A 17,378-nucleotide genomic window follows, 5' to 3' on the forward strand; every position below is an offset into this window, starting at 1 on the left:
TCCACCTGGAACTGGGCTGAAAGCATCCTCAGCATCCCTTTAGTACCTGGTATTTTCCTCCCATGAAGGTGCTTTACACTGTCATAGGCCTGGTGTACACTACGAGTTTAGGTCGAATTTAGCAGTGTTAAATCGAATTAAGCCTGGACACATTCACATGGCTAAGTCCCTTTTTTCGACTTAAAAGGCCCTTTAAATCGGTTTCTTTACTCCACCTCTGATGAGGGGATTAGCGATAAAATCGGCCTTAGCGGATCGGAATTGGGGTAGTGTGAACGGAATTCGATGTTATTGGCCTCCGGGAGCTATTCCACAGTGCTTCATTGTGACCGCTCTGGACAGCACTCTCAACTCAGATGCACTGACCAGGTAAACAGGAAAAGCCCCGCGAACGTTTGCCCAGCGGGGAGAGCACAGGTGACCACGCAGAGCTCATCAGCACAGTTAGCCATGATGGAGTCCCAGGATCGCAAAAGAGCTCCAGCATGGACAGAATGGGAGGTACGGGGTCTGCTCGCCATATGGGGAGATGAATCAGTGCTAGCTGAACGCCGTAGCAGTAAACAAAATGGCAAAATATTAGAAAAGGTCTCAAAGGCCATGAAGGACAGAGGCCATAACAGGGACGCACAGCAGTGCCACGTGAAAATTAAGGAGCTAAGGAAAGCCTACCACAAAGCCAGAGAGTCAAACAGAAGGTCCAGGGCAGAGCCAAAAACATGCCGCTTCTACGTGGAGCTGCATGCCATGCTAGGGGGTGCAGCCACCACTACCCCAACCGTGTGCTTTGACTCCTTCAATGGAGAAACACACAGGGAAGAGGGTTCGGGATACGAGGAAGATGAGGATGAAGATAATGTAGATAGCTCACAGCAGCAAGGCAGCGGAGAAACTGGTTTCCCCAACAGCCAGGATATGTTTATCACCCTGGACCTGGAACCAGTAACCCCCGAACTCACCCAAGGCATGCTCCCAGACCCTAAGGGCACACAGGGGAACTCTGGTGAGTGTACCTTTGTAAATATTACACATGGTTTAAAAGCAAGCGTGTTTAATGATTAATGATTAATTTACCCTGGCAATCGCGGCCAGTACAGCTACTGAAAAAGTCTGTTAACGTGTATGGGGATGGAGCGGAAATCCTCCAGGGACATCTCCAGAAAGCTCTCCTTCATGTACTCCCAAAGCCTTTGCAAAAGGTTTCTGGGGAGGGCTGCCTTATCCCGTCCGCCATGGTAGGACACTTTATCACACCAGGCCAGTAGCACGTAGTCTGGAATCATTGCATAACAAAGCATGGCAGCGTATGGTCCCGGTGTTTGCTGGGATGCAGACAACATCCATTCCTTATCGCTCTTTGTTATCCTCAGGAGAATGATATCATTCACGGTCACCTGGTTGAAATGAGGCAATTTTATTAAGGGGACATTCAGAGGTGCCCGTTCCTGCTCTGCTAAACAGGAATGTTCCCCGCTGTTAGCCATGCGGTGGGGGGGAGGGGTGAAGTGATCATCCCCGAGAATTGGGTGTGGAGGGGGATGGGGGTTAGTTGGGTTTGTGCTGTATGTTAACCCGGAAACCGCAGCCCCTCCTTTTACATTGCAAACCCATTTTAAATGGCCAACCCAACGGGTGCTTGGTATGGGAAATGAGGCGCTACTGTTTGAAACCATTCCCACATGTTAAGAAGGTTAAAAAAGCCAAACGACTGTGGCTTACCATGGCTGCCTGCAAGCCAAAATCTGTTGCCTGGCACTGCGTGAGTGATCTCTCACACCAAACCGGCAGGCCCTCAATATAAGAGGAAAAATGCAACTTTGTAACGAAAGCACGTGCTGTGTAATGTGAACAGCAAAATTTAACGTGAAAGAGTGTACCCATTGTTCTCTAAAATGTGTCTTTTTTAACCACCTCTCCCTTCTCCTCCACCAGCTGCAAATGTTTCTCCTTCACAGAGGCTAGTAAAGATTAGAAGGAGAAAATGGTGGACTCGGGATGATATGTTCTCGGAGCTCTAGATGTCCTCCCATGCTGACAGAGCACAGCAGAATGAGTGGAGGCAGTCAATGTCAGACTACAGAAAAGCACAATATGAAGGAGTTGAGAGGTGGCGGGCTGAATCGCAGGATGAACAGAGCAAGTGGTGGGCTGAAGATGATACCGGTAGGTGGCGTCAGCTTGCTGACAGAAGGCAAGAGTCGATGCTCCAGCTGCTGGAGCATCAAACTGATATGCTCAAGCCCAAGAGGCCCAAGAACATGGTGGGGGGGCCTCCAGCCACCCAGTCACTCCACCCCAGATGATTGCCCGAGCATCAGAAGGCTGGCCTTCAATAAGAGTTAAAGTTTTAAACTGCACTGTGTCCTTTTCCTTCCCTCCTCCCCCACCCATCCCGGGCTACCTTGGCAATTATCCCCGTAGTTGTGTGATGAATTAATAAAGAATGCATGAATGTGAAGTAACAATGACTTTATTGCCTCTGCAAGTGGTGCTCGAGGCGGGGAGGGGAGGGTGGGGTGGTTGGTTTACAGTGAAGTAGAGTGAACCGGGTGGGGGGGAGCGGAGGGTTCATCAAGGAGAAACAAACAGAAGTTTCACACCGTAGCCTGGCCAGTCACAAAACTCGTTTTCAAAGCTTCTCTGATGTGCACCGCGCCCTGCTGTGCTCTTCTAACCGCCCTGGTGTCTGGCTGCGCGTAATCAGCGGCCAGGCGATTTGCCTCAACCTCCCACCCCACCATAAATGTCTCCCCCTTACTCTCACAGATATTGTGGAGCGCACAGCAATAACAATGGGGATATTCTTTTCGCTGAGGTCTGAGCGAGTCAGTAAGCTGCGCCAGCGCGCTTTTAAACGTCCAAATGCACATTCCACCACCATTCGGCACTTGCTCAGCCTGTAGTTGAACAGGTCCTGACTACTGTCCAGGCTGCCTGTGTACGGCTTCATGAGCCATGGCATTAAGGGGTAGGCTGGGTCCCCAAGGATCATGATAGGCATTTCAACATCCCCAACAGTTATTTTCTGAACCAGGAAGAAAGTCCCTTCCTCCAGCTTTCGAAACAGACCAGAGTGCCTGAAGACGCGAGCATCATGTACCTTTCCCGGTCATCCCATGTTGATGTTGGTGAAACGTCCCTTGTGATCCACCAGGGCTTGCAGCAACATTGAAAAGTACCCCTTGCGGTTTATGTACTCAGTAGCTTGGTGCTCCGGTGACAAGATAGGGATATGGGTTCCATCTATCGCCCCACCACAGTTTGGGAATCCCATTGCAGCAGAGCCATTCACTATGGCCTGCACGTTTCCCAGAGTCACTACCCTGGATATCATCAGCTCTTTGATTGCCCTGGCAACTTGGATCACAGCAGCCCCCACAGTAAATTTGCCCACTCGAAATTGCTTCCCGACTGACCGGTAGCTGTCTAGCGTTGCAAGCTTCCACAGGGCTATCGCCACTCGATTCTCAACTGTGAGGGCTGCTCTCATCCTGGTATTCTGGTGCTTCAGGGCAGGGGAAAGCAAGACACAAAGTTCCATGAAAGTGCCCTTAGGCATGCGAAAGTTTCGCAGCCACTGGGAATCGTCCCACACCTGCAACACGATGTGGTCCCACCAGTCTGTGCTTGTTTCCCGGGCTCAGAATCGGCGTTCCACGGCATAAACCTGCCCCAGTATCGCCATGATTTGCACATTGCTGGGGCCTGTGCCTTGTGAGAGGTCTATGTCCATGTCAATTTCCTCATCACTCTCGTCGCCGCGCTGCAATCGCCTCCTCGGCTGGTCCTGGTTTTGCTTTGGCATATCCTGGCTCTGCATATACTCCAGGACAATGCGCGTGGTGTTCATAGTGCTCATAATTGCCGCGGTGATCTGAGCGGGCTCCATGATCCCAGTGCTATGGCGTCTGGTCTGAAAAAAGGCGCGCAACTAGTATCTGATGGAGGGAGGGAGGGGCGAGTGACAACATGGTGTACAGGTACAGGGAATTAAAATCAACAAAGGTGGTTGTGCATCAGGGAGAAACACAAACAACTGTCACACAGAATGGCCCCCCCTAAGATTGAAGTCAAAACCTTGGGTTTAGCAGGCCGTTGATTTCACAGAGGGAGGGGGAAGCAAATGAATACAGAACAAATCTATTTTTTACATCTTAAGCTGGCAAATGACGGTGCAGCATGACTGATAAACCTCGGCATCTTCTGGGTGCTTGGCAGAAAATACTGGGCGCTTGGCAGAAAATAGCATACTACGACTGATAGCCATCATCCTCATTGGGAAGGCAGTACGACGATGACGGATACCAGTCGTAATATACCATCTTTTACCAAAAGGCAAGGGGCTGCTGCTGGGTAGCAATGCAGCCCCCCGTCTGGCAGCCCCACATCTGCCAGCACCCAGATTGCTGATGAAGGCTACCAGTCATACTGCACTGTCTACTGCCAAAAGGCAATTAGCTACTGCTGTGTAGCAATGCAGTACTACGTCTGCCGGCACCCAGATGACATATGGTGACGGTGAGCTGAGCTGAGCTGAGCGGGCTTCAGGCTTGGCGTGGTATGTTGTCTGCACAGGTAACCCAGGTAAAAAGGCGCGAATCGATTGTCTGCCGTTGCTCTGACGGAGGGGGAGGGGCCTGATGACATGTACCCAGAATCCCCCGTGACACTGTTTTGCATCATTCAGGCATTGGGATCTCAACCCAGAATTCCAATGGGCGGCGGAGACTGCGGGAACTGTGGGATAGCTACGCATAGTGCAACGCTCCGGAAGTCGACGCTAGCCTCGGTACTGTGGATGCGGTCAGCTGACTTAATGCACTTAGAGCATTTTATGTGGGGATACACACAATCGGCTGTATACAACCGATTTCTATAAAACCGGCTTCTATAGATTTGACCTAATTTCGTAGTGTAGACATACCCATAGACTCACCCAGTGATGAACTCCCAAAATCCTAATAACCAGTTCCCTACCAGGTCCTCGGCGGCAATTTGGCGGCGGGGGGGTCTTCACTCGCTCTGGGTTTTCGGCAGCATTTCGGCGGTGGGTCCTTCACCCGGAGCGAGTGAAGACTCCCCTGTCTGCCGCCGAAGTGCCGCCGAAGACCCGATAGGGAACTGCGCGGTGAGTACAAGCCCCACGTGACTGTCTCCTCCCCCCATCTGACCCCAACCCACGTCCTGCCCCCAATTGCCCTACTCAGAACCTGGAACCCATCAATCCCCCCTGCTCCTTGTCCCCTGACCTCCCCCGAGACCCCCTATCCTAACTGCCCCCCAGAACCCCACCCCCTACCCAACTCAGCCTGCTTCCTGTCCCCTGACTGGCCAGACCCCCCCATCCACTACCACCCTGGCAGATCCCCAGAACTCCCATGCCTACCCAACACCCCCCCATTCCCCATCTCCTGACCGCCCCCCCCCGAGAACCTCCACCCTCTCCAACCGCTCCCTGCCCCTTATCCAAACCCTGCTCCCATTCCCGGCCCCCTTACCATGCTGCTCAAAGCGGCAGGAGCTGCAGAGCTGCCCAGAGCGCTGGCGCTGGCAGCGCGGCGCGCTGGGGCTCTGCGAGGGGGGGGAAGCGGGGGAGGGGCCGGGGGAGCCTCCCCAGCTGGGAGCTCAGGCGGGCCAGACAGGACGGTCCCATGGGCCCGATGTGGCCCGTGGACCAGAGTTTCCCCACCCGCCGGCCCCTTTAACAACAGGTTCTACACTGGCTTCTAAATTTAACAATTGGTTCTTGTGAACTGGTGCGAATTGGCTCCAGCTCACCACTGGACTCACCTCTTGATCTAAACAGCCTGAGCTTTCAAGTCTCTCACTGTCAGGCATTTTCTTGAGCCCTTGAATAATTTCTCTGGCTCTTTTCTGCACCCTCTCCAATTTTTCAGCCTCCTTTTTAAAAAGCACTCCCCAGAACTGGACGCAGCATTCCAGTATTTGTCTCACCAATGCTATACACAGAGGTAAAATCATCCCCTTGCTCTTCCTCACTGCTCCCCTGTTTATACAGCCAAGGAAGACAAGAGCCATTTTTGTACCCGCATTGAACTGCGAGCTCATGTTGAGTTGTTTGTCCACCCCTAGCTCCTTTTCAGAGTCGCCACTGCTTTCCCGGACACAGGCCCCCATTCTGTAGGGGTGACCTTCCTTCCTTGCTGCTACATGTGTCACCTTGCATTCAGCTGCAGTACAGTGCAGTTTGTTTGAATGATTACAGGAGCCAGGAGTCCTGCTCTTCCCTTCTCTATGGTTGCTCTTTTGGCCTGAGCATTAGTCCAATATTCAGGGCCTTGCAGGGTTGTTTCCGTTAGCATGAGGAATGGATGATACAAGTTAGGTCAATTATTTGGTGAAACCTTGTTTATTTACAGGGTACCATTTCCCTGAACACTTAACAGCAGCAGGCAGTTTCCTTGCTCCTGAATCCCCACATCTGCCCATACCCCCCACCCACCCTGCAAGCTCTGTGCCCAAAAAGCCCTCCCCTGTCTCTCTGCTTCCTCCCCTGGGTCACACTCAGAACTGCTTCTCCTGGCTTCCTGTCTCTGACATGCACAGCCTAGCCCCCTCCTTTGCAACCAGGGAGAGCTCTATTCATCTGTCGGGGTTAACACTGGCCTAGCCACATGGCTTAGTGTCTTGGGTGGAAGTCCCATTGCCTGCAGCTGTTTTTACCATATAAAGGGGCTTGATTGTGCCTTGTTTTGAGCCTGAAAAACTGTTTAAATTATTTTCCACTGAGCATCTGAGATAACCCATTGCTGAGATGAATGGGGGCTGTTCAAACCTCTCCAAACTATGGTGCCAGGCTCTCCGCCAACTCATCTCTGCAATGGTTACATGTGGCCCATAAACTTGAGGTAGGGTGGAACTTTGAAATGCCTCTTGTGGCACTGAATTCCAGTCTAATTACGTCTTGTGTGGAAGAGGTATTTCCTCTCCTAGGGACTAAAAGGTAAGAGGACCTGTGTGCTTCATTAAAGTGCTTTCAAAAATCTCCCAAGAGCAAATAGTCCAGCTTTACATCAGGAGTAACTCATACAGAATCTAGCCCAGAGTCCAGTCCATGCTACACCCATCCCATAACTCTAATATACTAACCAAGGTCTTCATTCTTGTCCACTATGCTCTGCAGATTTGTTCCTTTGTCCAGCGCTGCCCTTTGCGCCATATCATGTCAAACATTTTCCTATCTGACTTAATCCACCATATAAGCATAGTAAAACTTTAACTGGCTGAGCACATCAAGCCTTTATATACCAATGAGTCCGTTTGCAAGAGGGTAAAACCTGGGGATTAGCAGGGATTCAATCCTGGCAGAAAATCCATCTAGCATTCCTGGAATGGGTGTCTTTCCACTGACTTGGGACTGAACTGTTTGCCACTACAAACTGGGACCAGTTAACCTGGGATTTCTACAGCAACAGGAAAAACAACAGACACTTAATGCAGATAGCAACCTGCAAAGTTATTAAGCCAACTTGCCACCTTCTGCAATTTTAACCTGTGGTATTAAGGGACTATTTGCTGGGATGCACATACCTTGCAAGATGTTCAGCATAAGCATCCCAAGTGGCCATACTTCCATTTTATGGTGTGAATCAGCACCACTGAACAGTTATATTTTGGCCAAACCACTGAGATATTTTGCTAACACAGGGGAAGAGTGTATTCTTCTCATCCATCATTGGTCTTTTTTTTTTTTGATCTACACAGTGCCACCCGAGAGCCATGGGTTTTCCAGAACTTCTGGACTGCGTTGATGGCATGGGACGCTTTCAAGTAATGTGTGTGGCATTCCTGGCCATCCCGCTCTTAATGCTGGCCAGCCATAACCTCCTGCAGAACTTCACTGCTGGAATCCCAGAGCATCACTGTCAAGTGAGCATAGTGGCTAACTACACCCATTATGCCAATCTCACAGCCAGCCTACCTGCTGAAGATCTGCTCTGGGTCTCCATTCCCATGGACAGGAGCCAGAAGCCGGAGAAGTGCCAGCAGTTTGTCTCCACCCAGTGGCAGCTCCTAAACCCAAATGCCACAAGCACCAACACCATAGAGCTGGACATTGATAAGAGCCTGTTCACTGAAACCATTGTAACTGAGGTGAGAGAAACCTGACTCTGTATAGTCCAGGCAATGCTGTCATAGGGAGGCAGTGTGGCTCAGTGCCTAGGGTACTGGGCTGAGAGAGGAGGTTTTATTCCCAGGTTTTATTCCCAGCTCTGCTACTGATCTGCTGTGGGCAAATCACTTCCTCTCTGTTTCCTCTCCCGTCCTTTGTCTATTTAGAATGTAAGCTCTTTGGGACTGTCTCTAACTATGTGGGTATAGCACACTGGGGCCCTGATCTTGGTCGGGGTCTGTGCAGTGCCTGAGATGATGGGGCCATGATCTCAGTCAGGGTCTGTGCAGCACCTGGCACACTGGGGCCCTGATCTCAGTTGGGTTCTGGGCAGCACCTGGCACAATGGGGCCCCAGATCTCCTTTAGGATCTATATGTGCTATGCTAATAGAACACAGTAGCTTGTAGACTGTTATGTTGCACTAGGCTCCATATACACACACAGTGAGAGACAGTCCCTCCACCAAATCTCTTACTGTTGTGATCTGGCAGACTGTTTTTCCCCCTTGGCACAGGTATAACTGACCACACAAGGTAGTAGGGTTGCCACCTCCTGTGACGTTGCACTCTATATGATTTTATGAAAATATGCTAATGTAACTGGAATATGCTTCATGCAAAAGGTCTCTTGTAAGGTATCATTACAAAGCATATAATCTGCTGAGCGTGATCATCCTATTTGTATAAATGTACCGCTCTTGTATCTGAAGCTAGAAATATGAAATCTAACTCTAAGGGCCTATTGTAATTATGCAAAGTGTAGGCCATTAATGGTGGTTTGGAATCTTGATGACTCCCATTAACCAGGACAATTGACTGTAGATGACTCTGTTTTACCTGTAAGTCTTCCTGTATATGAATGTGCTGGCAAGTGGGTAATGAAGTCTTACAGTGACATGTGATCATGTCATCTGAACTGGAATCCATCTTTAACCTGGTGTCTTTCCATTGAGAAGGAGGGGGTGGGAACCCAGAGAGGGACAAAGGATTCCCGCCTTAGGCAAAAGATATATAAATGGGTGGAACAGAATGAAGGGGGTGGCCATCATGAGGAATCCCCTAGCTACCACCTGAGCTGGAACAAGGGCTGTACCAGGGGAAAGGATTGTGCCCAGACTAGGAGGCATCCAGTCTGTGAAAGAAACTTATGAAAACATCTCTGAGGGTGAAATTTTATCTGTACTCAGTAGTATTACTGTATTAGTCTTAGATTTGCATGTTTTATTTTATTTTACTTGGTAATTCACTTTGTTCTGTCTGTTACTACTTGGAACCACTTAAATCCTACTTTCTGTATTTAATAAAATCACTTTTTACTTATTAATTAACTCAGAGTATGTATTAATATCGGCGGGAGGGGCAAACAGCTGTGCTTCTCTCTATCAGTGTTATAGAGGGTGAACAATTTATGCGTTTACCCTGCATAAGCTTTATACAGGGTAAAATGGATTTATTTGGGTTTAGACCCCATTGGGAGTTGGGGATCTGAGTGTTAAAGACAAGAACACTTCTGTGAGCTGCTGTCAGTTAAGCTTGCAGCTGTGGGGCAAGTAATTCAGACTCTGGGTCTGTTTTGGAGCAGATTGGCATGTCTGGCTGAGCAAGACAGGGTGCTGGGGACCTGAGCTGGCAGGGAAAGCAGGGGCAGAAGTAGTCTTGGCACATCAGTTGGCAGCTCCCAAGGGGGGTTCTGTGATTCTACCCGTCACACCTCTGAGGTACAAAAAAAATGGGACATCCAAGATGATCCTGAGCCCATAAAACCGTCAGGGTGCACTGAGTACCCTGACAGATTTCCCAGGGCAGCTACCTCAAAAAAGGGATGACCCTGGGAAAAGCTGGATGGGTGGCAACTCTACAAAGTACAGGGAAAGGGGAACCACACCCACTGTTCGTACTGTAACAGGTTTGCTGATTGACCAGTATAGCTCTCCCCATCCCCCCAATACACACACTTGACCCTATGGGTTCTCTGTACACCAATTTTTCTCTGTGTGTCCACTTCAGAGCCTGATTTTGGGGGCTCAGATTTTCAGTGTGGGGGGTGTGAATAGCCTCTTGATAACCCAGCCCTGTGGGAAGGCCAGTAAAAATGCTCCACTCCCAGCTCCGCAGCATAGGGGGTGTGGCCTGATTGCACTGAGCTCTGCTTCCCTGCGGCATCAGGAAGAAGAGTGAAAGTTGGAGCAGCTCCAAGGCCACTCTACACATACCCCAGGGGTTAAGTAGGGTCCAGAAAGGGGAAGCACAAGTGTGGGTTAAAGCCATCTCTTCCCATCTCTGTGTCTGTCTGGAGCAAAATATCAAGACCTAGGGATCAAAATATCCTCTCTACAGACCAGGCTACACCATGTCCAACCTCCCCTCCCCGCCACCCATAGGCACTTTCAAAAAGTTCCAACTCAGGCAATGTGTGCCCTGAAATCTTCCTGCTCTCACTGGTCTCTGTTTTCTTCCCCCCAGTGCAGTGGGATTTGGTGTGCGAGTCCAGGACACTCCAGCAAATGGTGCAGTCGCTCTACATGGCTGGTGTGCAGGTGAGGTCAGCTGTGTTTGGACGCCTCGCGGACAGGTGAGATGGTGAGGTTGCAACTCCAGACTCCACACACTTTCATGTTGCTAGTGTGAGCTGGAGCCACACCAACCCCAGCTCCAAAAACATGTCACAATGGTTATGTACCTACTGCCTGCAGGTCAGGACTCTATAGTGGCCCTGGAGAGGGACTGCTAGGAATGCTGCAGGTCACAACTGATACGAATTGGCAGAGGGAACAGGGTTAAGGTTGAGGGGCATCACAGAGCTGGGGGAGGGGAGGCCAGGGCTGGAACAGCAGGAGGGCTGAAGTTCCGGCTTGAGGGGCATCGACAGAAGTGTACTGGGATAACGTCATGCATTCAAATTAATTCCTAACCCTGAATTTTGGTTCAAGCACTCTCCATTGCAAACAGTGCTTACAGGGAACCGAGATCACCAAAGTAGGAGAAATGGGTGCCATATGGTGCAATCATATCAGCCTCCAACTTCCCTGCCCTGGGCCAACTTCCCGATCTCCCCACTCCCCTATTAACTCTGTTCTCTGTGCTGCAGGTTTGGCCGGAAAGCCCTCCTGATCTGCTGCTACCTGCAAATGGCGGTAAGAGGCATCTGTGCTGCTTTCTCCCCGCAACTTCACCACGTACTGCGTCTTCCGCTTCCTCACCGGCCTGGCCATTTCCAGCATCTTGGTCAATTCCGTCTCACTGTGTAAGTAGGCGCTTCAGGTCTGAATGATCCCAACAGACTAAGGAGCAGAGGCAAGTTACTCTCCAGTCAATCTTATAAAGGTGCCTCTGATAGCACTTGACACCTGGTGTCTGCTCCTGGGAGAACCAGGACAGAACAAAATTCACCCTGTGTAGTGGGCCCAGCACAAGCGTATGCGCCACTTTTGTTTGGTCAGTTGAAACATTTTGTTTATCTTTCAACCATATTGTATTTTCCAAACATTTTTTACTATACTTAGCTCAAATTTCTAAACAAAAAGTCATTTTACACTGAAAAACTGAAACTTGTTATCTCCAATTTTTCATCTTCAAATCTTTTTTCTTAAAAAGTTTTAGAGTCAAGACATTTGTCAAAAATGACACTTTCCTGCAGAACATTTCCTGCAAAAACCTTTTGCTAAAATTTTTCTGACCAAGGCTAATTACAACCCTCCCTTTGGTCTGTCTTGTCTATTTAGACTGTCAGTGCTTTGGGACAGGGATGGCTCGCACTATGGGGTTGTACAATCCCTGGCACAACGGGCTCCAATCTCTGCTGGGTATATCCAGGTGGTATTTTAAGAATAGTGACGACTCAGGACTAGGGTGACCAGATGTCCCCATTTTATAGGGACAGTTCCAATTTTTTGGTATTTTTCTTATATGGGCTCCTAAGACCCCCCCCCCCACCCATCCCGATTTTTCACATTTGCTGTCTGATCACCCTACTCAGGACAAAGGCGGGTTTGTGGTATCTCAGCTAAATCTGGATCCTTTTTAGTTATAGTTAATTTCTAGCCCTGTGGTGTGAATAATATACTCACCCAAAGGCAATCTGGTTTAGCAGCTTGGATCAGTGTGTTTGTCACCTCTGCACTGGAAGCATTTAGCGCCGTATCTAGCACATTGCTTTCAGACTCTCTCCTTTTTGGACTTAATCCATGCAAAACAAAGTAAAATTTTAACCAAGTGACCTGTTTAAGGCCTTATATAACCGCCCGAGGGATATATAAACCCCAGCTGCTTTTCCAGAGGGTAAAATGCAAGGATCAACGTGGAATTAAGCTTGGCAAAACCATTCCTTTATGTGTCTACCGTTCATAGAAAAGGTGTGTGGAGTTTTCCCGCAATTGACAGGAAACTAGGAATTTTTGCAACAAAGGAAAAGCAACGGGGTAGCACACTCACTTATTTAGGGAGAATATAACTCAATGCCTCTTCTTTGGAAACGACACCCTCAAGAATCCATGCACACTATTTGCCAACAGCTGATTTTTTGTAAGAAGTGCTGCGCTTTATGGCTTTCTTTTAAGTTGTGAAGTGGAATACAAGCTGGATTCAAATTAACGTCTTTCTGTGTAGATAGTTTGATCACACAACGTTTAATTTTTACAAGTAATCGACCTATTCAGGTAACGACCATTATTTGAGCTCCATTGTTTTTGGTTAACCCATACCGTTAGTGCTGAATCTTGCAACTCGGCACCATGAGTTTTGCCGAGCTCTTAGACCACGTCGGGGGGATGGGTCGCTTCCAAATCATCTATGCGATCTTACTGGCTATCCCAGTTTTCATGATGGCCAGCCATAACCTCCTGCAGAACTTCACTGCTGCCACCTCTGAGCACCACTGCCATGTCCATATCAACATCAACAACACTCCTTACACCAACCTCACCGGAAAGCTCACTGCCAAGGACCTCCTCAGGGTCTCCGTCCCCATGGACAGCAACCAGCAGCCAGAGAAGTGTCACCGCTTTGTCACTATGCAGTGGCAGCTCCTAGACTCCAACGCCATAGTCACAAACCTAACCGAGCTGGAGACTGAACCCTGCGCTGATGGGTGGGTGTACGACAAGAGCATTTTCACCAGCACCATCATTACAGAGGTACGTGAGAGCAAGACCAGCTGCAGCGCAGGTAACCGGCTGGGAAAAGGATACTGAAACCATGGGGTGGATGAGTTGAAAATATTTTTGTTGGAGTTATGCCTTTTCATAGATTTTTGCAAGTAAGTTTCACTGTCCTCTGGGCAGAGAGGGTCAGAGTATCTATCTATCAATCCTCCTCTTCCTAGTATCTGATCTTAAAATTTGCACCAACCTACAGCCCCTGCATGTCTATTGACATCGGCTTGATTTCAGCCTAAGTCAGTGCAAAATTTCATCCAGGCCCACATGCTGTTCTCAGTTACATTCTGGCCCCCCAGGCGACTTCAATCCATGCGGCTTCAAGTGGCTGCCATTGCACAGGTGTAAAGGAAAGCAGGACACGGCCTTTGCGCTTCACAGAGGCTTGATTCCTTCAGTGTATCAGTAGGAGGAAGCTGTGGTTGCACTGGTTGGGGTTGGAATTCCCCCGTCTATTGTGCAGTCAGTTTCCTCTCAATTAAACTGGACATAATCCACTAATCCGCATTAAAGGAACTGTGAATGATGCTAAGAGCTAGGCCTGCTCTCCCCTAGATCTCACAAGGCTTTACAATAGTGACTAAACCTTACTATCCCATCTCACAACTGGGGGAAACCAAGGCACAGTGAGGCAGCATGACTTGCCCAAGGTCAGTGTCAGAGCTAGGAGTAGGGGTCCCAGTCTCTTGAACGCTCACTCCATTCAAAACCATCCGCCTCACGTGGGATCATTATGTTTGATCCTACATTAACATCAAAAGGACCCATTCTGCCAGGCACTGCAGAGACCCATCTCAGACTGGGGAACCCTTGTGCCGGATACTGCATGGACCCCAGCGCCAATCAGGGCCCCGTTGCACTGGGCACTGTACAGACCCCAACTGATTGCTGTAGGAACTGGCTGTCTAAATGCCATTAATGGTTCTGAAAATATTAGCCAGGAATCAAACTGAAATCTTCTGAGTCCCAGTTTGGGGCCTTAACCACAAGCCCAGCTTCGTTTTCTCTCTCCCTTACAGTGGGACCTCGTATGTGACTCCCGGCAGCTGTAGCAGATGGCTCAGTCCAGCTTTATGGCTGAGACCCTGGCAGGAGGCATCATCTGTGGATGTCTGTCAGAGAAGTGAGAGCAACGTCGGTATGAAGCCGAGCAAGGCTGGTTCCTGGGGGAATCAGGAATCTCGAGCAGGAGGAGAGAAGTTATGGTATCTCTGTATTTGGCACTGGTGCGACTGCTACTGGAATCCTGTGTTCAGTTCCGGTGTCCTTAATTCCAGAAGGATGTTGGTAGGTTGGAGAGGGGTTAGAGAAGACCCACAAGAATGATTAAAGGCTTGGAAAACATGCCTTACAGTGAGAGACTTCAGGAGCTCGATCTATAAAGCAAAGGTTCAGGGGTGACTTGATCACAGTCTGTAAGTGGAGTCCCTTGTATTCTTTTAATAATTGTTTATTTTATTTGGGGGGGAATTCCTTGTTATTTTTGTTTGTTAATGTTACCCATGCAGGGGATCGGGTCTTGCCCTGGGGGTTGGGAGGCCCCGGAGGGGGGCTGAGTCCTGCCACCAGGGGTTGGGAGGCTCTGGGTGAGCTGAGTCTTGCACCCCCGAGCCTGCCCTGCACTCACCCCGCAGAAGCGGCTCCTGGGGTCCTGTGCGGTGCGGCTGGGCCTGGCTCTCAACTCAGGGTGTTGTGGCCTGGCACACGGGGTCCCAGCTGCTCAGGTTTGGCCGGGCGCCTGCCCTGTTCAGAGTGGGGAGCCAGGCCGAGCTCCACAGAACAGGAGCTGCCACTGCAGGGTGAGTTTTTAGCTTTAAAAATAAAAAAAATAAAAAATAAAATTAATGGAGATATCCCATCTCCTAGAACTGGAAGGGACCTTGAAAGGTCATCAAGTCCAGCCCCCTGCCTTCACTAGCAGGACCAAGTACTGATTTTGCCCCAGATCCCCAAGTGGCCCCCTCAAGGATTGAACTCACAACCTTGGGTTTAGCAGGCCAATGCTCAAACCACTGAGCTATCCCTCCCCCCCCTTTATTTCACATTATTTCACATTTGCAAAATACATGGGGCTCTCTGTATAGGTACCTACACGGGGAGCAGCAATCTGATAAGAGGCTTTTCCATCTAGCAGACAAAGGTCTAACAAGAGCCAGTGGCTGGAAATTGAAGCTAGACAAATTCAGACTGGAAATAAGGTGCAAATTTCTAACAGCAAAAGGAATTACCCATTGGAACAACGGCCCAAGGGGTGCTGTGGATTCTCCAGCCCTGGAAATTTTTAAATCAAGAGTGAATGTTTTTCTAACAGTCAAATATCAGCCAAGGGATAAGCCTACTGCCACGGCCCTAGATTGCCTTAATCCAGCCCTGCAGGCCTCATCATTAGCAGCTACAGCACGGCTGACATGAAGTATTTTCATTAATAACCTTTTGTCACATGCCACAGAGCTGGTTTTAGAACTGGGGCCTCCTGCCTCTTTGCCCCTTCCCCAAGCCAGGAAGTTCCTTGCACCAGGTTTAACTCCTACTCTGAATACACTTGCCTCAGTATCCTGGGTTTCCCTCACGTGTTCTCTTGGTTCTTTTTGGCTCAGGTTTGGCCGCAGGTCTCTCGTGATCTGGTGCTACTTGCAGATGGCTGTCACAGGCACCAGCACTGCCTTCTCGCCCAGCTTCACTGCCTACTGCATCTTCCGTTTCCTGACCGGAATGGCCTTCTAGGGCATTGCAATGAATGGTGTCTCTTTGTGTAAGTGTGTCTGGCGCCTGCCATCCCAGACACAAGATGAGCTGGTTACTGGGGATGGACGGAGGTGCCTTCTTCCCGCTGCTGATAAATTACTCTGTGGTGGGAGCACAGAGAGACCAGAAGCACACGCCGCATGGATGGGATGTCCAAGGTCTCAGCACCAAAAAGGGGGAGCTAGATTTTCCAAAAGTCCTAGGTCCCATTCCAACCTGGATTTACCAAAGCACGCAGCAGCTCCCTTTGGGACACTGATTGCCACACCTGAGAAAGACCTGAGGACGTTATTTAGGAGGTAATTTGCACTTCGAAATCGGGGCCTGCCCTCTTCTGAGAATGTGGTACCTAAACGAGAACTGAGTTCTCTGGAACAATCGCACCTCCATGTGCTTCTGCAGTGCCAGAGCACAGGAGATGCCACAAAACAGGGCAGCTTCCAATAGCATGCAGGTCCCCAAATATGGAATAATTCCCCGACTCACCGGACCTAAGTAGTGAGGCGGCCTGGTTCCCAGCCGCCCGGGAGGGGGATGAACCCCTACAGTCCCCAAGAATGGAATGGAACTATTTAGAGTGGAGTGCCGTCATCAGATGACGATGATTCACAACAGAACAGAGATTCCACAATACATCTTCTACAGAACACGCACAGGCCATGTGCATCAGTCAGGAGCTACAGAATGCCCTCCTTATTACTAGAACGTCTCTTGCACTATACAATGTATACAGGTCCTCTAGGAACTGGAGGACCCAGGCAGCTGGATACACTGCTCTACCGCCAAAATGCTTCTGAAATAAATGTAGTCAAACTTTACTAATTCTGGATCACTGAGACAGAAAATGATGCTTAACATTGTTGATTGGCTCTAGTTTTCAAGATATGCTATTGGGTCAGTATATACGACCCTTGACTTGGGAATGGCGGAGGATAAGTGAGTTATAAAGGGAAGGGATCTCAATTTAAACCAGAAATGACTAAAATACATCTTTGACTGGATCTATGAATAAATCTATGACTGGGTTTGGACAGTACTTGCTTTTTAGGCAAAACAATGAATGATGCAATCTGAAGCTGGTATTGCGTCATACATGATATGAATTGCATCATGTTATTCCTAGAAGTCATGGATGATGCAATCATAAGGAAGCTTACATCACTCTGCTGAACAAATTGCCCTATATCAGCTTTAGAAATCATACAGTGTCGTGCTCTCTTATTTGTCAGTGTTTGATTTTGCAAAGGGACACATTTCTGTTTAGCGAAAGTGAGCAGAGATGCCTCGTACTTGTGTGAACAGTACAGATAACTTCTGCTATGTTTGTGGTGAAGTGAGTTTTGCA

At 49.2% G+C, this 17,378-nt stretch overlaps 2 protein-coding genes across 2 annotated transcripts; both read left to right on the plus strand.

Moving 5' to 3' along the window:
• The first annotated feature begins 7,278 nt into the window (after window positions 1-7,278).
• Window positions 7,279-11,383, plus strand: LOC101950870 (organic anion transporter 7-like). Its single transcript, XM_065553007.1, has 3 exons — window positions 7,279-8,115; window positions 10,599-10,672; window positions 11,224-11,383. The coding sequence occupies exons 1-3, from the start codon at window positions 7,741-7,743 to the stop codon at window positions 11,381-11,383; spliced, it is 609 nt and encodes a 202-aa protein (XP_065409079.1). The 5' UTR covers window positions 7,279-7,740.
• A 1,463-nt stretch (window positions 11,384-12,846) lies between these two features.
• LOC101950597 (organic anion transporter 7-like) lies at window positions 12,847-15,063 on the plus strand. The gene is made up of 2 exons (XM_024114276.3): window positions 12,847-13,267; window positions 14,308-15,063. Exons 1-2 carry the CDS (start codon window positions 12,866-12,868, stop codon window positions 14,338-14,340), a joined length of 435 nt encoding a protein of 144 aa, XP_023970044.2. The 5' UTR covers window positions 12,847-12,865; the 3' UTR covers window positions 14,341-15,063.
• Window positions 15,064-17,378: the final 2,315 nt, after the last annotated feature.

Source organism: Chrysemys picta, chromosome 7, assembly GCF_011386835.1.
Source record: "Chrysemys picta bellii isolate R12L10 chromosome 7, ASM1138683v2, whole genome shotgun sequence".
NCBI lineage: Eukaryota > Metazoa > Chordata > Testudines > Emydidae > Chrysemys > Chrysemys picta.